At 42.7% G+C, this 23,175-nt stretch overlaps 2 protein-coding genes across 6 annotated transcripts in view; one reads left to right on the top strand and one right to left on the bottom strand.

The window, feature by feature from the left end:
* Hepacam (hepatic and glial cell adhesion molecule) overlaps positions 1 to 984 on the bottom strand; it is a 19,746-nt gene extending 18,762 nt beyond the window's left edge. For both annotated transcript variants that reach the window (XM_021172818.2, XM_029481182.2), the window contains exon 1: positions 828 to 984. In XM_021172818.2, the coding sequence (XP_021028477.1) occupies positions 828 to 912 (85 nt within the window). In that variant the 5' untranslated portion in view covers positions 913 to 984. The remainder of the gene's footprint in view (positions 1 to 827) is intronic.
* A 20,003-nt stretch (positions 985 to 20,987) lies between these two features.
* Ccdc15 (coiled-coil domain containing 15) overlaps positions 20,988 to 23,175 on the top strand; it is a 71,664-nt gene continuing 69,476 nt past the window's right edge. For all 4 annotated transcript variants that reach the window (XM_085844527.1, XM_085844526.1, XM_085844524.1 and 1 more), the window contains exons 1-2: positions 20,988 to 21,100; positions 21,445 to 21,630. In XM_085844527.1, the coding sequence (XP_085700653.1) occupies positions 21,451 to 21,630 (180 nt within the window). In that variant the 5' untranslated portion in view covers positions 20,988 to 21,100; positions 21,445 to 21,450. The remainder of the gene's footprint in view (positions 21,101 to 21,444; positions 21,631 to 23,175) is intronic.

Raw genomic sequence — 23,175 nt, 5'->3', positions numbered from 1 at the left:
TCCCAACAATAATCTCGCTCACGCTCCTACCTATTTTCCCCATCTTCTGAGATTCAGTGCAGACATTCCTTCTATAAGGAAATATTCCCTGGGTTTCAACGCCCACCAGCATCCTGCCCCACCAGCCCCAGCTTCCTGGATGGAGGCAGGTGACTTTTTTTTTTTCTGATTCCTGCTTTTTGTTAAAATGATCTATGTATCCGCTTGCCACATTAAGATGTGCATTTCTAGGTTCCCTGTAATTGTGTGTATGAACATATAAATCTACAGTACTTAAAATAGAACCAGTTCTCTATAGTGTTAATAGGGGGCGCTACAAGAGGTAGGTGTCTGGGGCTTGGAGTAAATTATGACTAGGATTGACTGCTATCCTAAACCAGGAGGCTCATTATCTACAGTTTCTTTCATCTTTCACGATGTTTGACACTCAGAGAAGCCACAGTAGAGGTTTGGGAGGTGCAAAACCAAGATTTCCCCTCCTCCTCCTCCCACCAAGAGCTCACATAAGCCCTTAAAAAGAATGCTGGTCTGGCCCATGCCAGCAAGTCATCCCATAAGAAGTGGCATGATGCCTTCCAGCTAATGTACTGAATGCCGTGGGCGCTCCAAAGTCATGCAGCCTTTCGGGGAGGGGGCCAGGGGCCAGGCGGGAAGCACAGGGAATGAACAGATATATTCAACACTGATTCCTGAATTCACTGAGATGCTTCCCACGGCCACTGAGCGCTCTCCCCTCCTCCAGCCCCGAAGGCGTTCAGGCTCTGCTCTCCCCTTCCCTCTGTCAAAAGCCCCCCCAGTTCTTTTCTCTAGACCCTCTGATCTCTTACCTGGCTGGATGAGAAGCAGGTAGACAAAAGGAGAGAGGCGCAGAGCCCTGGAGGCTCTTGACAGGGCTCCCCTTTCTCTCTTCATTTTGGGTGGCGTTCTCCAGCTCTGGTGCAGACAATTAGCATGATTTCTCCACTCTGGGCACGTCCCTTTGTACCACTCGGAGTTTCTCTGCCCGGGCACAACCCTGCCAACTTCCCTCTGAATACACAGAGCTCTGTGTGTTGCTGGCCTTGTTCTCTCCTCTCGCTTTGCTCAGACCTAGCATTTTCTACTTTCCAAGCCCTTCGCCCCCTAGTTTGGACAGGAGTATCTGTTTAGATGTTAATAGCAGGTTCCATCCTATGGGGCTCAGGTGGTCCAGTGGTTCTTGGCTTGTCTTTCAATAAAGTCCCACTCCCAAGGCAGAGGCAGATCTGGGCTCAGTGTTCCAATTTAGAAGGCTCCACCTCACATTCCTCCTTCTGTTTCAGGACGGACTTCTAATAAGAGAGAAAAGGTGGCCGGGTGGGTATGGGAGGAAGTGTTTTTGGATATCTCTAGAAATGAGAGACGTCAAAGAATTACTGAAGAAGTGGTGTTTTAGCCCACAAGAAGAAAATTGGAAAAGGGTTTGATTTCGGTTACTTTCATGCCTGTTCTAGTTGGGATTGTCTCTTATCACAGGTTCAGATAGATGCTGGGAGTGTCTGTCTTTCCAGAGCCCACCGTCACCCTCTTACCTGCAGTCAGTGTTCTAGGACATGTCAGAGTAAAGATGAGGTTAACGCTCCACAATCCAGCACCCTTGGGTTCTGCCATCAGTGTGATAGCCTAGCCTGCCTCCTGGCCATGCCTTCTCATAAAATGCTTGGTAACTCTGCAGTAATGGAATGGACTCAATATCTTGGAGCCCTTGATTTTTACCTCTGTAAAATGGCTAAAACAATGGCCTCCCCGGAGGAATTGTTGGGAGGATTGGTGAAGGTTGCTACAGAATACCCCGCAAATTCTTAGTTAGGAGAAAGCATTTAAGTGAGTGTGCCAGGGCTCGCCGGTAGTCCCAGCACTAAGGAGGCAGAGGCAGGAAGACTGGGAGTTCAAGGCCAATCTGAGGTTCACAGTGATACCCCTGTTTCAAAAAACGGTAACAGGGGCATGCCTGTGATCCCAGCACTTGCAGGATTGAGCCCATGGAAAACTGCTCTGAGTTTGAGACAAGTATGGGCTACATCATGAGTTCCAGGCTGAGCTGGGCTGCAACATGAGACCCCCATCTCAGCAGAATAAAACGGAAACCCCAAATGAATCAACAAAACAAAACACCAAAAAAGGACATTTTATTTCTATTTTATTTTTCTTAGTTACACATGAATGTACTTAATCTTAAAGTAAAAACTAGTCTATGTTGATAGACTTAAAATTTGAAAGCCACCCATCAGTCTTCCCCCCTATTTTTAGTTCTCCCCCCTTTAATTTTATGCTAAAACATTTAAATTAAGACAGAATTCATATACCAGGAAATTCACCCTTTTAGAATGTACAGTTCAGTGGCTTTAGTATTTTCACAAGGTTCTGAGACTGCCACTAATTCTAGTTAGCTTTCCCCACGTAACACTTCTATTCTTAGTTGTCACTAACTGTACTTCCTCTCCCCAGTCCCATTAACTACCGATCTACTTTCTGGCTACTTTGCCTGTTGTAGGTATGCTATCTCAGTGACACCATACCACGTGGATTTTGCCTATTATGGGTATGCTGTCTATATTGATGGCACCACACCTGTTTATGGAACTTTTTATGGAGCTCCCAAACTGTTTTCCAAAGAACCTAACTCATTTACATTCTCGATAGCAGTTCCCAGGTGGCACTGTAGGACACTTCCCATTTTTGTTTGTCTGTGTTCTTGAGACAGACTGCTTTCCAGCTAGCTATGTAGTGAGGATGACCTTGGACTCCTGATCTTCCTGCTACCACGTCACTCGTATTGGAATTTCAAGTATGCACCACTCTACCCTATTTTATCAGCCCTCTCCCTTTTAAAAAAGCAAATTAAAATTACTTTTTAATCCTTTGACTATTTTCTACATGTATATAGTATATTTTGTTCATTTCCCCCTCCCATTACCTTCTCTTATCCCCCCCCCCCAATCATCTGAGAAGGCATTCTTCCCAAGAAATCCTCCTCCTAATTTCATATCTTTGAGGGAGGGTGTGTGTGTGTGTGTGTGTGTGTGTGTGTGTGTGTGTGAGGGGATGACCAAGCAAGGAAACAAAGTTTATTGAAGACAAATGAAACAGCTGAAGCAGTGTGACTGGAAAAATAAGCTATTCTTTAAATATTTTTGCTTTATTTTGTTCTGTTTTTGTTTGTTTGTTTGTTTGTTTGTTTTTGTTTTTGACCCACTAAGTTTAATCAGGGGTGTTTACATGAGTGTGGGCAGAGGCTTTCTTTCTGGAGCTTGGCTAACCTCCCAGTGGTTCCACCACAGAACCAAAAGGACTCTGTCTCCCCTCAGCAACCATTAACTATCCAAAGGTTTAGGAAGGGGTGGAGCCTCAGGAGTCCCTCTCCCATAACCTTTTACATTTTTAAAACATATAATTCATTTATTTATTGTGTGTGCAAGCATGTGTGCATGTGCATTTGTGTACACAACTTGGGGGAGTTGATTCTCTCCTTCCACCATGTTGGTCCTAGGTATTGAACTTGGGTCATCAGACTTGGTGACAGGTACTTTGACTTGCTGAGCAGCCTCCCTCCCTTTTAAAGCAGCATTTTCTTTCTTCTTCTTCCATTCATGCAGGGATCATTTTATCCTGGTGAGAGCAAAGTTCCAAACTCCCTTCTATGTTTCTTTCTTTCTTTTTTATTGATTGAGAGAAGGTTTCATTGTAGCCTTGAACTCCTGATTCTTCTTCCTTCTTCTCCCACATGCTAGTCCTTGAAGCATGTGCTATCGCACCTGGCTTCACAACTCCCCATCCGTTACTTTTATCTCTTGTCTTAGTTTTATAAGCATAGCAACCGTCTCTACATACTCTCTTTACAAACTGGGCCAAGCCCAGGTAGGCCAAGTTTCTAAGACTGAAGTACCACTGTGTAGCCAATAAGAGCCAGAGAGGGCATCCTGGAAGAACTCCAGATATTGTTCTGAAATCTGGTTTTGTTTTTTTTTTGTTGTTGTTTTCTGTTTTTTTCCCTATCTCTGAGTCTTGACTGTTGCCTAGACAACTCAAGGCACCTGCCTGCTTCTGGAAAGCTATTGTTATAGCAGACATGCAAAACAGAAGGGACAGGCAGCTTTTAGCTCTTGGCATTTAAAGTTCTACTTTAAAGTGAGAGAGATAAAAAAACTTAACGGTTAGTCTTATGTAAAGGACAAAAGAGCATTACTTTTTTTTTTTTAAATCTGTCTCTCTGACATACCATGGAGAGCAGCCTATAGACAAGATGACATGTTTTTGTTATTGTTGTTGCTGTTGTTTTTAAATGTTCTAGAGGAATCACTTTTGTTTGTAATGGCTTGAGATTTCCTGAGTGGGAAAAGGAGACATGATGTTCAGGAAACAGAAAGCCTGATGTCTGGTCTTTTTAGTCTGAAGTACTATAGAATATAAACTGGGACAGAGGAAGAGCTAAAAAAAGATTTCAATTTTCAACACCCTGTTGTTTTGTTTTGTTTTGTTTTGTTTTGTTTTGTTTTGTTTTGTTTTGTTTTGTTTTTCCCCCTACTCTGGTGATGAGGCTCAGGCTCCCGACACCTGCAGAAAATTTGCCAGTGCCCCAGAATGTCCATAAAACCGTGGAAGGCTTAAAGATGCTAAGAGATAGAGAACAGGCAGAAGGCAGAAGACAGGTATAAGAATTCTGGTGTCTGAGGAGATGAGGCAGATCGGCTGCTGTGATAGGAGCTAGCGCAGAGTACTCTCTGGACCAGCACGGGGAGAGCAGAATAGCATTCAGAGAAACCACTACTGTCTGCCTCTTGCTATGTTGCCTCAGACAGGCCATCAACACTCATCCTTCCTAGGGTTGATCTGGGGTTGGAGGAAGAAAGGACAAGGGCAGTCTGAGTGGTCTGAGTGACCGAGCTACTTGAGGAGAGAGAACCTTAACAAGCAGAGCTCAGGAGGAGAAGCTGGTGACTTTCCTGTTACCCTGAAAGACAGAGGCCCAGTGGAAGATCACAAAATCTATGAACACATACGAGTACTGTTTTGCCTTCATCCATCTCAGTGAACAATGTATAATTTTGCAATCCTGTTTTGAGTGGTTTTGAGAACAGCAGACTTGTAGAAGCTTATAATTGTCTGCCTATATGCCTTTCTCTTTCAATAAATAAAGGCTCTTTAATTAAAGAGCTGTGTGGGGCTGGTGAGATGGCTCAGTGGGTAAGAGCACCCGACTGCTCTTCCGAAGGTCCAGAGTTCAAATCCCAGCAACCACATGGTGGCTCACAACCATCCACAGCGAGATCTGGCGCCCTCTTCTGGAATGTCTGAAGACAGTCACAGTGTACTTATATATAATAAATAAATAAATCTTTAAAAAAAAAAAGAGCTGTGTGTATGTCATCTGTCTGGGCTTACATGTCACCCTCCCACATGTACTTAGGGTTTTCAATCTAATTGCTCTTTTGGAGGGAGAGATTCTGACTCCTACTCTGAGGAGCCCAGACTTACTGTCCTCACAGCTACACAGTTGGCCCCCACAGAGGCCCTGCAGCTCAGAACAGAGCCTCCTGCCCCCACTATCCACATACTCACCAGCTGAAAGCCTGGAGTGTGCATTTTGGAACAAGGGAAGGTTGAAGCTAGTAGTTTTAACTGAGCCACCATCCTAAGTAAGCCTCTTCAGGAACTGGAGAAAACAAACTGAAAAGCAGGATGGGGAGTTGCAAAGGTGCATTCTGTCTCCCAAGTGCTGAAGGTCTTGTAAGACTGGCAGGGAAGACCTAGAGCAGTGGATGTTCCCTGCCACAAGATATACCTAAGTTCCACTTCCTCATTTCCCAGTGAAGAACACCAAGGGACAAACAGAATAATTTGTCTAGAGTTAAAGTGTTATTGACTGATGGACCCAGACTCTTGAGCAACCACCTCCAAATAATAATAATGATGATGATGATGAAGATGATGATGATGGAAAAGGGCTTGAGATGAACTCAGTGCTACAGTACTCACCTAGTGTGTGCTAGGCCCTGGCTTCAATTCTCTGTGTTGCAAAACAATAGTAAATACAAAAGAAAAGGTAGAGTTTGCTAGATGTACACTTGTAATCCCAGCACCTGGGATACTGAGGCAAGAGAATCTTCATGAGTTCCAGGCCAGCCAGGCCTACAGATTGAGACCATGTCAAAAGAAAGGAGAAACTTGAAAATAGAAGAGGGTCTAGTTGAGAAATGAAGGGGGTTGTGAAAATGGGACAAAAGAGTGTACTAATGATAAATATGATGAAAACAGGTTATCTATATTCTTTATTAAAATGACATAAAACCCATTATATATAATTAACACAAAAATAAATTTAGAGGCAAGAAGAGATAAGGCATGCATGTGTATGAGCCAGTTTTTAACAACTCTAGCCTTAGATTTCCCAGTGTCCTCACCTACTGGCCTCTTCCTGGTTTTTAGGCTCTGGGAAGTGTGAGAACACAGCCAGAAATTACAAGTTGACCTCAGTGACAGTATTGGATCCCTGGCAACTTTTATATTTGGCCTTCTCCCCTTCTTCCTCTGTATTCATTTCCTGCTATTATTTGAATCATATCTGTCTCCTTCACCAAACTTTAAATTTTCTTTGGCAGTAGAATGGAAAAAAACAAAAATGAAGAAATAAAACAAAAACAAACAAACACACAAAAAATCCAAACACCACCAACAAAAACCAGCCCTTCCACAAATGTCATCAAAATTGCTCTGTGAAAGGGAATTTTCTTTAGCAAAAAAAAAAAAAAAAAATTCCCTAAATTCCACATGGAGAGATAAGTAAGGCCTTGAGCATAGTCAAGGAATTAAAAGAGAAACTATTCTGCATTAGAAATAAACCTGAATTTGGGATGGAAAAGAGTAGAAAGGAAAGAAGTAAAGCCAGAAAAAGGAGATAAGAGAGAAACAGCTGTGAGAACAGCTGGGGGTATAGGTTTCTCCCTAAGATAATATTTTTATTGATTATTTGGGAATTTCATACAATGCACCCCCAACAACCCTTGATCCCCATTCCTTCCATGTGTTCCCTCCCACTCTTGTACACCATCTCCCCAAAAAGAAGGAAAGTACACCAAGTCAAATCTGTGTTGCCCATATATTCACTGGAGCATGGTCAAATTCCTAATGGCCAGTTCCTTAAAGACAACTGAGTCCTTCCCATCCCCACACCAGAAGCCATCAACTGTGAAAAGCTACACGTCATCACCTTTATCACAATTTTTAAGGACTCTCTTCAATGGCTTCCTGTCTAGACTTTCTTTTTTGTTGTGTGTGTGTGTGTGTCACAGAAGCCTTCAATATCTCTCATTCTTAATTATGAGTCTGCAGTCATTGATACCACTACAAAAGAAGTTTCCTTGTCCAGAACAGGCAGAAGCAGCATGCATGGATCATAGACTTTCACATGGTTTCCAGTGGCATGGACTTCCTCATGGCCTCCAGTAGCCCCATGGACCACAGATCCCAACATGGTCCCCAGGATTGCAGTATAGTCATGCCTCACCCATCCCCCACCAGCCTTCAGAAAAATTGGTCCCACTCACATTCTTAAAATGCATCCCACTCACATTCTTTTTAAAAATATGTTTTTACCAATTCTTTGAGCATTTCCCACAATGTGTCTTGATCATATTCACCTCAATTCCCTTAAGTCCTCCCAGATTCAGCCATACTGCACTTAAACATTCTATGTGTGTAGCATGCACAAGGTCTTGGGTTTGATTCCCAGCCCCCTTCCTTTCTCCCTTAACAACAGAACAGTCCCACCACAGTAATAAGTTAGTCATTTGCTTGATTAAGTCACACTAATGCAAACGAGAGAGAGAGAGAGAGAGAGAGAGAGAGATTGTCTTTCTGACTTTGAAGAGGTACACTGCTTGGTTGTGAGGGTCACATGGCAAGGCACTATGTCACTTTTAGGAGCTAAGAGCCATCAACAGCCAGCAAAGGAGCAGGAACCTCAGTCCTATACCCACAGGAACCTACACGCTTGGAAGGGGAATGTGAACTCCAGCTAGGGACACAGAGTAAACAACAGGTTGTCATATGTTGGAGAATGAGACACAGAAGTGAAGGAAGTCAATGAAAGTAGCCAGCCTATCATGCAGATTTCCACTGTGGATTTCCATTGTGGACAATTAGGATTTAACCTTCCTGAGGACTCTGGAAACAGTGAAGAATGTGTCTCAGACTTATCCAACTCCATTGCAGGGGCAAGAAAGGTGGGATACTTATCCATCACTAACTACATCACTGCTACCAGACATGATCAGAGCTGCTGCTGAGGGTAAAAGCAGGATAATTTCCCAGACATCTACACAGGACCTTCTATGGAAGCATCCCACCCAAGCGTCTTTCCTTTCGTAACTCCCTGCCCCCACACTGTGTGTGTGTGTGTGTGTGTGTGTGTGTGTGTGTGTGTGTGTGTATTTCTGCTCAACTGACTCTGTACTTGTAGTTATTAATCCAATTTTCCCAGCACCTACTTTAATGAATATAAATAACCTTATTTTACAAAGAAAACCTAAACTTCCAAAGGGTTAGCAACTTGCTAAGAAGACCATGTAGCTATGCCAGATTAAACCAAGGACTCCAGATTGACAATCAAGAAAACTTAGGCCTTTCTCTGTATTAGTGGCCTAATCGTTGCACGACGTCCTTCTCCCATGTACTTGAATCTCAACTCTGGTCCAGCTTTTTACAGCCATCTTTAACTAAGTTCAGGATGTGAGGCAGCCCTTTTTGCTCCCTCCTTCTTCCCTCCCCACTATTGCCAAAGATATTTTTAGTTTTGATTCGTAAGCCTGTGCACAAATAGTGCTGTAGTTGCTGCTTTTCTCAGTTCAATTCGATGTGGTGGAGAGAGGCTGCAGGGCAAACAGCAGCCAGCTAGTTTGTAGAGCTGAGAAGCGTTGCCTGGGAAACAAGGAATTTGTGTGCAGTTTTGTTGTGAGGAGGCAGGGCTGGGCCTCACCAGCAACTTCTGAACACAAGAGGCAGATTAAGTAGCTCTCTCAGTGCAAAACAAGCTTTTTGAAGCTTGGACAGTGAGGAATGGCCCTCTCCAAGGACATTCCCCCCCCCCTTCCCTTTCTTTCTAAAGTTCCCCTAGGTGGCCTTATCTAAGTGGCTTCTGAGAAATATCAAATAGAAAGTAGAGGAGTCAGAAGGCATCTCCTCCCCTCCCTAGAGGCCCATCACCCTGAACAGGGGGTTTGCTGCCTGGATATTTGTCTATCTATGATACGACACTCAGAGGAAAGGGTTTCTGAGGAGATCTGTATCTCCAAATGCTGCAGGGTTTATTAGAAGAAATATGTAATGCCCCCAAGGGATCCAGGGCTCCTGGGTAAAGTTTGAGAGGTTGAAAGAAGGTGCACTCATTTCTGTCCTGGAAGCTGAAAACACATCAAAGTCTTTTGTGCTGAGAGTAAATATTTGATTTCTGAATAGAATTTCCACCCCCTCAGAAACCCAGAGGAACTTAGACTTGTGGCTATGGTTGCTAAACGTGCCCTATTCAAGAAGCTCTCCAGAGGAACAAAAGGGAAGAAATTAATTGGCCTTAAAGAGTTGGAGAGAACCAGCCAGATTTCTCTGACCTACTTAAGATGCTGCCCTCGAATCTTAAGGCCGTTCTAGGGAGTATCTCTGGAGCCCCATGCTTGTAAGGCTTTGGTGTTGGCTATAAACAGGCTGCGAAATCACAGGACGCCACAGATGATGCCCACTCCTCAAAAGCACCATTGTCTCCTTTCTCTTTGGTCCTCAGATGGTGTCCACCCACCAACACCATTGCAGGCAAGGGTCCTTCTCCATCTCCCTTCTCACCCGCCTCTCAACGAGGGAGGCACAGAAATGAAAATTAGCTGGCCAGCATCCAATAATTGCCTACTGTGTGAAAAGAACTCTATGTCCTAAACATTAAGAATGGTGGACCACGGGGAGGGGAGCAGCATATTCAAAAGCAGTAACTGGCCTCCGTAGGAGCTCAGTGGTGGAGCATGCGCTTGGCATGCACAAGGCCCTGGGATCAGTCCCAGCTCCCAAAATCAAAATCAGTAATAGTTGGCACTATCCCTATTTAGGAGCTTAAGTATAGTTGGGGAAGCTGTATCTAAACATCCAGTGAGTAGTAGATTAGTAGTACATTTGAATTGCTATTTACAAATTACTTTTAAGGTGTGTGTGTGTGTGTGTGTGTGTGTGTGTGTGGGCATGCGCATGCGTGCACATGTGCGTATGTGTTTTAATAATAGAATCTCCTTCAGTAAGTCTGGCCTCAACTGTACTATGTAGATATGTAAAATCTTGAACCGCTTGATCCTCCTGCCTCCATCTTCTGAAAGCTAGGATTATGGCTGTTTCTCAGTTTTGTGTGAGGATAGGGATCCAAGCCAGGGCTTCATGCATTCTAGGCAAGCATACTACTATCTGCCCTCAGGCAGGTTCCAAAGACAGCAGTGAGGAGAAAGGAAGAGTGTGCTTAGGGACTGCAGAGGTAGCTCAGCCGTGAAGACCAACCACTTCCTGTGATTGCAGAGGACCCGCATTGGCTTCCAGTGCTCACAGTGGGCAGCTCACAACCTCCTGTAACTCCAGCTCCAGGTGATCCAACGCTTCTGATTCACACACACACACACACACACACACACATGCATGCAAACACTTTTTAAAATCTTAAAACAAAAAGATGAAAAACAGGAAGGCTCTGAGAGAGGATGTGGGAGAAGAGAAAAGATGAGTAATAGAAAAACTTAACCCTACACCATTAACAACCAACCATACAATTACCAGTGGTAGGCTTGAGACACAAAGGCATTTGGTAATATAGAATCAAAGTAGAGAAAAATAGGGTGTCTTAGTAAATCCTCACTAAGTTGGTAGAGGAAGTGGCTTCAAAGACAGCCCCAAATTTCCACTCCTTGTGGCAATACTTAAAAGGATTTGGGTTTGCTAACTTTACAGATCCTGGCCACAGTCAGGCTAGTGTATCTGGAAGCTGAGGAACAAGACTTGTCAATATCCCTTTACTTGGTTGGGTTAATGGTGCATACCTTTAATCCCAGCACTGGGAGGCTGAGGCAGGAAGAGCTCTGAGTTTGAGGCCAGCCTGGCCTACATAGTGAGTTCAAGGACACCCAGAGCTACATGAGACCTTGTCTCAAACAACAACAACAACCATCCCGCCCCACCCTACCCCCACCCCCACCATGATAGAACTTCACTTTGAGCTATTTAGCTCTGTGTGTGTGTGTGTGGTTTCTTGTATTATGTAACAAAATCAGGGTGGAAGCAGGAAGATGCTAAGTGTCATCATGGCAATTATTTGCTGTTAGTGTCAGCTTCATTTCTCAAACTTTTAAAGATTTTTTGATGGCACCATGGTTGCTAGATGCTGTAGATAATTCATTAAAACTTCCCGAAATAGTGGGAAGGTTCTATAGCAACAGTGTCAAGTATAGTAGAGGTTAGTGCTATGTGGCTAATAGGCCTGAGAAAACAAATGATAAAATTTACTTAATTTATGTTTTTTGAGACAGAGTCTTGCCACATCTGGCCTTGAACTCACTATGGCACTTAGGTTGGTTTCAAATTTAAGCTGCTTTTCATGCTTCAGCCTTTTGAGTGCTGGGGTTATAGGTATGCACCATTACAATGGGCTTTAATTGCAACTAATTTGTATTTAATTAATTAAAATTTAGATAGCTGAAGCTGAAGAGAAGGCTCAGAGGTTAAGAGCCCACACTGCTCTTCCAGAGAACCTGAATTCAGTTCCTAGCACTAATCTGCAGAGGCTTATAATTTCCTGTAATGCCAGCTCTAGAGAACTGGAAGCTCTCCTCTGGCTTCCACAAGCACCCACACACAGGGGGCATACATATGAAATAAATAAATATAAATAAACATAAATAAAATATAAACATAAATAAAAATAAACCTACACTTAGGTTAACACATGGGAGATACAGCACTTATCCAGAGGAAAGTGTCTTCATGGAATAAACAACTATAACCCATCACCTAGACCAAAACAAACTAAATCTGTCCAAAGACTGTGGTTGGAGCCGGGCGTGGTGGCACACGTCTTTAATCCCAGCACTCGGGAGGCAGAGGCAGGCGGATTTCTGAGTTCGAGGCCAGCCTGGTCTACAAAGTGAGTTCCAGGATGGCTAGGGCTACAGAGAGAGAGAGAGAGAGAGAGAGAGAGAGAGAGAGAGAGAGAGAGAGAGAGAGACCCTATCTCGAAAAACTAAAAAAAAAAAAAAAAAAAAAAAAAAAAAAAAGACTGCGGTTGGCCAGGGGCACAGCTCTGGATTAAACTCTGCAGCTAGGAGAATGGAAAGCTATCCCAAGTTGGGCTGTGAGCCTAACTCAATTATTCAAAAGAAGATATGGGAAGGGAAGCTTGACAGAAAACGGATGATCTAAAAACTTTGTGACCGCTGTCTTTCTTCATAAAAAAATAATATTATTAAATATTTATTGGAAATATTTAGGTAAACTAGACTAAGAGAAGTAAATGGGGAGAAGGGTAAATAAGGGGATACTGGGAAGGAAAACTTACACTAAAGGCCTTTGGAAAACAATATGGGAACTTGCTACTGTAGAAGCTTCCTAAAAATGTATACATAAAGGAATCTAAACAGAATCTAACCTTATAACGGTGGAGACAATCCCCCAACCAGACATCTTGTGCCACCAAGTAAGCCTCCAGTGCCAGAAATGGGTTACATCTTGTTGAATCATTGGCCAAGGGGTTCCTATGGAACCCCAAAATATCACAGGTTATTGCCAAGGCTACTGGTTGTTCTCTACAACCTGATGGTAAGGGCCTATTGCTGAAGACAGCATGTACTTATGTCAATGAACATGGAGAAGTTGAGGTGGTGTCTAACTAGCTTCACCCTTACTGATGAGTGTTCACGGTGCTGGAAGGTACGCTGGACACTACCAGTGGAGAAAGGTAAACACCTATATCACACATGTACAAATCCTGAGACCTACAACAGCAACCTGCCGATAAGCTATACTGCTGCAATACCAACCACTTTTAAAAAATTACTATTGGGCTGGAGAGATGGCTCAGAGGTTAAGAGCACTGACTGCTCTTCCGAAGGTTCTGAGTTCAAATTCCAGCAACCACATGGTGGCTCACAAACATCTGTAATGAGATTGGATACACTCTTCTGGTGTGTCTGAAGGCAGCTACAGTGCACTTATTTATAATAATAAATAAATCTTTGGGCTGGAGTAAGCAGGGACTAAGAGAGCAGGGCCAACTGGAGTGAGCAGAGGTCCTAAATGCAATTCTCAACAACTACATGAAGGCTCACAACCATCTGTACAGCTACAGTGTACTCATATACATAAAATAAATAAATAAATTAAAATTATTATATTAATTTTTAAATTTATTTTTATTAATCATGACATTTGTTTACATCTCAAATGATGTACTACTTCCCAGTTACCCCTCCACAAATCCCCCATCGCACATCCACCCTCTCCCCTTTGCCTCCATGAGAGTGTTCCTCCACCCACCTACCCTCTCCTGCCCTACCACTTCAGCATCCCCCTACACTGGGGCATCAAACCTCCACAGGACCAAAGGCCTCCCCTCCCATTGCTGTCAGGCAAGACCATCCTCTGCTTGTTTTTTTAAAATTAACTAATTAATTTATGATACATGCCAATAGCTTTCCCTCCCTCCTCTCCTACAAATTCCTCTCTTTCTCCTCTCTTCCCGGCCTCCCTCAGAGAAAGAGACGCCTCCCATTGAATATCAATCTATCTTGGCATATCAAGTTGCACTAGGACTAGGCACATATTCTACAAGGCAGCCCAGTTACGAAAACATGGTCCAAAGGCAGGCAACCAAGTCAGAGACAGCCCCTGCTCCAGTTAACCAACTACTTGTTTGTTTGTTTGTTTGTTTGTTTGTTTGTATTTTGTTTGAGATAGGTCTCACTACATAGTTCTGGCTGTCTTGGAGCTTACTATGTAGACCAGACTCACCTTGAACTCACAGAGATCCCCCAGTTTCTGGCCCTCAAGTGTTGGGATTAAAGGCATGTGCCACTACACCCATCTTCAACCACTTTTTGATCAGATGTATGGCCCATTGAATGAGAGGAAACCCATACCTGACACAGCTAAATTGGCCAAGAACCTGACATTAGATAGGTTATAGGCCTAGGGGAAAACCTAATACGTTTATTCTGCTAAAGGAACATGCTACTGAAATGACTCCTAATGACATACTGCTATACCCATAGAGCAGTGCCTCATCAGAGAAGCTCCTTCTTGTAGGAGATGTTAATTAACATGGAGACCCACACTGGTCATTGGGCAGAGAGTGGCAGACTTTGAAGCACTCAGTCTTAAATGGAGTGTCTTCACCAACGTCTTCCCCTCAAAGCTTAGGAATATATGTGGAAGAGGATGTATAAAGATTATAAGAGACTGAAGTAGGTGTGACTCCAAGGAAACAGTATCTTTGAGACATAACAGGACTGATGACATACAAACTTTAGAGACTCTGGCAGCACACACAAGACACACAAACACAAGTTCAAGCCAGATGGAGCCCCAGCACTGAGACAGGATGTGGACATGAGGTTCAGCTTTTAACCAGGAAACTATTTGCAACTGATACCCTCTGACAAAGGGAAATTCAGTTTTCTACAATGAAGTGTCACTGAGCATATCAACCACACTCCAGGGGAAGTCTCCAAGAGCAGTTGGCCAACACAAAATGAACTCCATGGTTTTTGTTGTTGTTTTTTTATGGGTTTTTTTGTTACACTGGAGAGGGCACTTATTTTTGTCTTATTTTTAATTGTTGTTCATTTGTTTGTTTTGATTTTTGTTTTGTGTGTGTGTGTGTTTGTTTTTTGGTTTTTTGTTTTAGAAAGAGAATGAGGAGGGAGAGAAAGAACATAAAATTGGGTGAGTAGGGAGGTGGAGAGGATTTGAGAGGAGTTGACAGGGAAAGGTAGTAAAACTATATTAAAAATAAAAATAAAATGGGCAGGGCTATGGTGGCACAAACCTTTAATCCCAACACTTGGGAGGCAGAGGCAGGTGGATCTTTAAGAGTTTGAGGCTAGCCTGGCCTATAGAAAGAGTTCCAGGACAGCTGAAGCTACACAGTGAAACCCTATCCTCAAAAAAACAATAACAAAAACAAAAAAAAAAAACAAGGTAGAAAGAAAGAAAGAATGAATGAAAGAAAGAAAGAAAGAAAGAAAGAAAGAAAGAAAGAAAGAAAGGAGAAAGAAAAAAGGAAAGAAAGAAAGAGAGAGAGGGAGGGAGGGAGGGAAGAAGGAAGGAAGAGAGGAAGGAAAGGAAGGAAGGAAGGAACGAAGAAAATGAAAAAAATCTATTATGTATTTTTCACTTTTCCTATGTGTCATAATTCTTACAACAGCCAACCCAACCATGAAAGGTTAATTCTTATCCTTCTGCATCTAGAGATCTAGTAACAAAGACTCAGGTAACATGACTTGATTACAGGTGGCAATAAAGCCATGAATACAGATCAAAAGTTTCTTCAAAGTCTTTGTTGTATCCACTATGATATACTTACTACCTTTGGAGATTTGGATATAGAAAATGCCAATATTAATCATGGATAATTATAATACTAATAGCCAAACACAAATAGTTGGTTCAAATTTCTGTTTTGTTTTGTTTTTTTTAAAGATTTATTTTATTTATATGAGTACACTATAGCTGTCTTCAGACACACCAGAAGAGGGCATCAGATTCCATTACAGATGGTTTTGAGCCACCATGTGGTTGCTGAGAATTGAACTCAGGACCCCTGGAAGAGCAGCCCGTGCTCTTAATGGCTGAGCCATCTCTCCAGCCCCTCAAATTTCTTAAATAAGTTATTGTACTGCCTGTAGTATCTGTAGTGCCTTGCTACCTACTCTGTATTTTCCTCTTCTTTTTCATGTGTCTGTAATGTGTATATGTGAGCTTTAGGTTCATATTGGAAATCTTCCTCAATCCCTCTTCTATATTATTCTTTTGAGGCAGGGTTGCTCAGCTGAGTCCAGAGCTCACCAATGTGGCTAGTCTTGCTAGCCAGATTTCTCTGTGGCTCCCGTCTCTGACATCTAAAGGTGGAATTACAGGTGAACCATCAGGCTTAGCAGGCATTTATGCAAGTTTTAAGGGTTTGAACGCTGATCTTTTTTATTTTGGGACAAGAGTTTTGACTTCTGAGCCATCTGCTCAGTCCCTATTCTACAATTGAAAAATTCCTCTTCTGAGCTGGACCTTCAGAGATATAATGAGAAGGATCAGGTATTTGAGGTCATCTTCAGCTATGTAGTGAGTTTGATGCTAGGCTGGGCTTTGTGAGACCGTGTCTTACCTATTCCTCTATTCTTCTTTCAATATCACTTTTAGAGTGTGTAAAATATTTTTAAAGAATCTTCAATGATTGAAATTTATACAGTAAGAGTAATTTTTTTTTTGGGGGGTCCAGGTGTAAGAGTGCACACCTATAATGCTAGCACTTAAGAGAGTATGGAGGCAGGAGGATCAGATAATAAAAAACACCCTTGTGTATACAACAATTTTGAGATTAGCCAAAGCAATACAAGACAAAACAAACAAGGAAAAAAACTTTTAAAAGTGTCTGAAGTATAGTAAGTAAGTTAGATAAAATCTAGGTATTATCCAAGTTAGATAAAAATCATTTTGACCAAAACTAGCTTTATATGAAAGACAAAGTTCCTATATCTGTTAAGCTTCTTTATTCTTTCTGCTTGTCTGCTTTATTTTCCTCTACATACCAGTCACTCAAGTAAGAGTTTTTCTGTGTTATAAATAACAAAAGAATACTAATTCTAATTGTATTATTAATAAATTACTCTTTGGTCCTTCTATTTAGAACATCTGCCATTGGGATAGCCTTGAGAGCTAATCTTTTTTTTTTTTTTTAAGATTTACTTATTTTATGTATGTGAGTACACTGTAGCTGTCTTCAGACACACCAGAAGAGGACATCAGGTCTCATCACAGATGGCTGTGAGCTACCATGTGGTTGCTGGGATTTGAACTCAGGACCTCTGGAAGAGCAGTCAGTGCTCTTAACTGCTGAGCCATCTCTCCAACCCCGAGAGCTAATCTTAATACAGATTCCATATCTCACATCATCGGAGGGGAGAAGTTGAGAAGCAAACAGTTGAAGAGATTACAATATTCCCAATATGTGACAAGCCTTTCCTGGACAAGGTTCTGGGCTATGCATTTCTTGTCTGTCCTAGATATATATTTGGAAGTATGGAAAGACACTGAGACCCCTATGTTCATTTTTCATATATAATACACCAAGAAAGAAAGAAAGATTCCGGTGTCCATGATAAAATTAGAGAATCTTTTGCAAAAAAAGCACTGAAGCAGATGCCTTTTAGAAAAACTGGGTGCCATTTGTGATGCCATTTTCACTGAAATGCTACCGCAAAAACCTGGCCTGCCCAGCAAGCTGGAGAACGCTTCTAGTTCTTCTAGTTAGAAAGGTTACCTTTGGAAATGGTGAGGGAGGAAGAAGAATGATGGATAGCATTTTGGTCTGCTTTTAGGACATCAACCAAAACACTGGTTAGCGCTGGGTAACCCTGCCCAAACTTGGGGAAGAGGTTAACATGGGTATTACTCATCTGGCTGACTACAGGCTCTTAACACTTTGTTCCTCTAAGAGTTGGGATAGGAGGGTTTATTACTGTTACAGAGCTTCTCCTTGGCACAGGCTCTGAGGAATTAAATATAACCGAATTTTCTATATTGCCACAACTATGGTTCAGTGAGTCACAAACAGGAAAGTAGTGACCAAAGAGCAAAGTTCTCCCTGGTGTTCAACGAACAATTGGTTCTGTGTGAGGTGGACTGCTGCCAAGAACACAAAGACTTGCGGCTTTGTGCAGACAAGATCAGGGATTCCCAGTTGCAGAAAAAGGATTATTTAACTCTGCTGAGGGCTGCTCCAGGGCCGGGACTCCACACTCTGCTGTCAGCAGAACTTGGTATTTTACACTTCTGAAGATGTACTTTTCTAAATCAACAGTTCTCTTTCTAAACAACCAATCCCTGCCAGGTAGAATATAAGCTTTGTAGAAGAGGTTAGAAAATGAGCTGGGTCTCTGATGTGAATTCTCTGGATTTATCAGTTCTTAGAAAACCTCTGGCCTAGCTTTTAATGGAAAAATAAAGAATTTGAGGTAAATGTTTGGGGTGGGCAAGGAGCTACTTAGTAGCATCTTTCCCAAATTATGAGTGTGTGTGTGTATAACTTAATCTCTCTGTCCCCAAGAAGTGACTCTGTTCTGACCATTATCCACCTCGGTGGAGGCAGGATGGGTTTTTTTCTCGCTATTCCATACTATATTTAACCACCCCTGGCTTTTTCTTAACATGGTCCTTAATATTAAATTTTGTATCATCTGACTATACCACTCACTGCTTTCCAACTTACATTCATCAATCTCCAGTTATTTTTTTTTCTGAAATGCCTTAAAGATTGTTGTTCCTGACAATGACTAACCTGTGTTTGTCATTTTTTTTTTCAGCAATTTCAGACCTCCTGGACAATTTGTCCAATGCTCTCATCTTTCAGTTCATTGACTACACATGGTTGCTTTGCATGCATGCATATTTGTTCACTACGTTTGTGTCTGGTGCTCACAGAAATGAGAAGAGGGTGCCAGATACCCCGGAAGACCCGTTTTCTTGTTTCCAGAGTTAGGGGTCAGAGACTATGCCTAGACTGCCCTAACAAGTTGGCTTTGGCCACATGGGCTTGATTAGCCAATTAAAAGTCACATGAATGAAAAGCAGAAATGATGTACTCACTATGGTCACAATGGGAAGAGGGACAAAGAGGTCCATCTTCCAGGGGTCCAAACATGAGGATAAAGTTTAAACAGAAGGCATAATCAAAGAATCCTGGCTAAGGTATGGTTACTGACCCATAATTGTTTCAGCTCCTATCTCCTGCAAGGTGGTCTGATAAGTTACTGGCATTCTCGGACATCTATTTCTGATTTCCGGGAAACATGTTTCCTATATGGCTAGCACCAGACTTCAGCCTTTTCTTTCTCAAATCATGAGATTTGGGGGGGGGGGAGTCATAGTGGGGCAATTGCTGTAGCCTCTTAACTAGCCTTTCCCCACTTATTTTTATTTCTGTCTAATTCTCAAGACAGCATATGGAATTTTTTTAAAGAAAAAATTAGTACTCATTAGCTCACAGTTCTCTGATGGTGCTCCATCTCAACACATTATAGGACTCAACATGCTCTATGTGACTTGGCATGCTCATCTCCATTCTACCCCCTTCATCCTGTTCTAATCAGCCTCCTTCATTTCTCCCAGTCAGTCAGTGCTCCCACATTAATGCTCATTCTCTACCCAGAAGACAGTGTGTGTGTTGTATGTGGGGGGTATATAGGTGCCTAGGGAGGCTAAAAGAGGACACTGGATCCATGTAGCTGGAGTTACAGGAGAGTGTGAGCCCATGAGTGCTGGCATATGAACTTTAGTCCTCTGGAAGAGCAGGAAGCAGTCTTAATTAACCATCTCTCCAGCTCCTACCTGGAATCATCCTATACCTGGGTATGATGTTTTGTGACTGTTATTCCAGCCCTTGGGATGCTGAGGCAGGAGGAACCTGAACTACCTAGGAGATCCCATTAAAAGCTGTGAAACAATCAACTATATACCTAAAACCCTCCCTTGAAGAGTATAAAGGCTTGTTCTATGATCATATATAGTCTCTGTTTAAAAGTAGTCTAGTTTAAAAAAAGTTGGCAGGGTATATAGTTCTTGACTAGCATGTATGAAGCCCTGGGCTTAACTTCCAGTACTGAGTAAAATGAAATACAAACAAAACACAAAGATCAACTTCAATTGCCCTAGTGATGTCTTCTCTGGAAATGTCCTATCAATCAATGTCAGTGTAAATTATCCAGTGGATTTTAAATTCTCCAAACAAAGGGATCTTTGTTCACTGGGAGTATCTGGAGTACCCAGAAAACATACTGATATATAAAATGCTTGCAATAATGTATGTTGAAGTAAAGCAGGGTGACACTTGTCTGTAACAGCAGCCATTGGGAAGGCTAGGGCAGGAGGATTGCAAGTTCGAGGCCTGGGCTACATAGTGAGTTCAAGTCCAGCATGGGCAACTTAGTGAGACCCTAACTTAAAAGCAAAATTATTAAGTGCTACTAAGCTGCACTTGCCTAGAATGCCAGAGGCCCTTGGTTCAACCCCCAGCACACATATACACCTTGGTATGTCTTTTGGGTTTAATGAAATATCCCAAGCAGTGTTTGGAGTAGAGATGGAGACCATTTAATGAGTTGTGATGGTCACACACAAGAACATGTCAAAGGTAATCACGAAATAGCGTTGTAAACCTTAGGGGCTGCATAAAAGCGCAGTCTGCTTGATTGTTGGCTTGGTTTGCTTCTCAAGGACCCACTGGCAACATATTCTAGCCTAGTGGTTCTCAACCTTCCTAATACTGCGACTCTTTAATACAGTTCCTTACGTTGTGGTGACCTACAACCATAAAATTTGGGTGCGACTTCATAACTGTAATTTTGCTCCTGCTAAGAACTGTAATGTAAAATATCTCATTGCAGGATATCTGATATGCGACCCCCAGAGAGGTAGCGACCCTCAGGTTGAGACCTGCTGTGCTTTTTCCCGAGATTTCCTCAGCGGTGAACGCTTACTCGCCTGTTCATCAAGTCAGACCTCTCACTTTGAGATTTGAGAAGACTACAGCGCCAGCGTCCACAGAGAGGCCGAGGCTAAGCTCACTGCGGTATTCAACAACCCGCTCTAGCCCTCCCCAACCAAAGGGCAGGAAGCGGAAGTGACGTAATCCCGCGCTCGGATTCCTGCCTCCCCAGCCCAGGACGGGTGACGAATGCGGAAGAGGCAGGGCAGGCGTGGGTCCCGGGGTGGCAGTTTGCTGTTTGTCCTTTGCATAGCAGCCCGCGGAGTTTGAGTCTGTGTGCGAGACGGTCCGGAACGCGGCACGCCCCAGGCTTCACAGGTCTCCCATCCAACTGTTGGAGTCTCACAGGACCCCGCTTTCCTGCCCGGGCTTCAGACGCCCCCCACCTCCTGTGCCCAGGCTTCTTAGGACCCCCGGCTCCGGCCCGGGCCTTAGACTCCCCTCCAGCCCCCTGCCGTGAGCCGGCGCTTTTCCACCGGCGGTCATCTCAGACTCAAGCCCTGCCCTTAGCGCCCGCACATGATCACCTCTGGGCAGGCTTTTATCTCCCAAGTGAATTCTTGTTTTTTCGTCCTCTCATCTCCGTTCCTTCTACAAAGTAATTTTTACGCCTTTCCCCCTCGTCTTAAGCCTTGTCCCTCTTTCTCTTTTCTTCTAACCAGAAGTCAATGCCAGGAGGTATGGCGCCCCTCAAGAAGCCTCGGAATCCCACAAAATTGCCCCTGGCTTTAAATCCCACGAAGAGCAAGGACGTTTTGGCAGTGCTGGCTGAGAGGAACCAGGCCATAGTACCAGTTGGGGCTTGGGTGGAACCTGCCTCACCAAATTGGTCGGGAATTCCAGCACATGTGAGTGTCAGTTGACCAGGTTACTGTGATCGCTGCCAGCCTTTTTTATTAGCCTTCTCTAAATTTTTGGTGCTTAAAGATGAACAGCTGGAGGAGGATGCTGTTTCCATTCTGATACAGATTATATTCTTGCGTCAAAATTATACAACAATATGTATTTTCCAAAACTTGCTTCATCTGTGGTTGACACAATCAAATATTAACTTAGTTCTTACTACATACCAGCAAGTAGCTAGTTTACTTCACAAACATGGTTGTTTGCTGTGAATGGCATAGGTACTGTGTACAATTTCCCGACACTGTAACATAAGAAGAATGACAGTTGGTCACTCTTCAAATGTTAAGTAGTTCCTCAGAGTTTATAAGTTTTTAAATGGAGATACAGACAAAATGAAAATAAGAAAATAAAAGAAAGAGGTTAATCCTGATAGACTCTGAGGAAGTTGTAAATTCCACGGGGACAAGGAACTTCCTGTTTATTCTTGTTTTGGGGTAAAGTAGGTCCTTAGGATGTAGTTGTTGAACGAATGAGGAACTATGGTCGTTGTCTGTGAAGGAATAGAAATGCTGTACACTCAGGGTAGAAGCATTTCAGATGAAGAAATGCCCTTTAAAAAGTTTACACATGTAAATATTTGATTCTCTTGCTAACAAATGAGAGTGGTTTTGCTAGGTTTTTGTTTTGGCTTTATTTAGTATTTTTTTTCTTTCTTTTTAAAAAAGACTTATTATTTGTAAGTACACTGTGGCTGTCTTAGACCAGAAGAGGGCATCAGATCTCATTGCAGATGGTTGTGAGCCACCATGTGGTTGCTGGGACTTGAACTCAGGACCTTCAGGAAGAGCAGTCAGTGCTCTTAATCACTAAGCCATCTCTCCAGCCCACAGTTGTTTAGTATTTCAACAAACTGTTCCTTAGCTTTTTCTTCAAATTTTATTGTGCATAGGGAGCAAGTCATGTTCCACACCCCTTGTTTTTAAAATTAAATAATATTGCCTAATGTACATAGTAATACATAGTATTTGTGGAATGTAGGAAATATACAATGTTCTTAGAATATACAAGGTACTTAACATGGGTGATTTTAGAGGAGAAACAAGACATTTAAATATTAATTAAGGATCTTGACAGTAGCTTACAGGTAAAAATACCTGTGTGCAACCCTGATGAACCTGGAATGAAGCCGCAGAGATAAGAGAGACCCTGTGTAGCTGGTCTCTGCTACTTTGTGGGTCCTTCTTTCTTTCACCCTTCTCCATCCCTTCTTTTCTAACCTTTCAACCCCCTGACACTAGATAACAACAACAAGGAAAAGGATAGGGGAGAAAGGAAAGAGACCCCTGAGTTAAGTCAGGAGTTAGAAGGGGGCAGCGTTATTGCTAGACTACTTTGTGCTGATTGGAGTTCCTTGTGGCAAGTTTGATCTTTTGTCATCAGGATATCTAATTGCTTCTTGTCTCTTCTTTGAACACAACTACCTAACAAACCCTAAACAACAACCAACTAACCAACGACCCAGAATGCCTCTCAGGGCCCTAGCATTT

Source organism: Mus caroli, unplaced genomic scaffold, assembly GCF_978045245.1.
Source record: "Mus caroli unplaced genomic scaffold, Mus_caroli_1 scaffold_11, whole genome shotgun sequence".
Classification (NCBI taxonomy): domain Eukaryota; kingdom Metazoa; phylum Chordata; class Mammalia; order Rodentia; family Muridae; genus Mus; species Mus caroli.
Note: the sequence above shows the minus strand (reverse complement) of the source record. Positions and strands in the feature narration are given on the sequence as shown.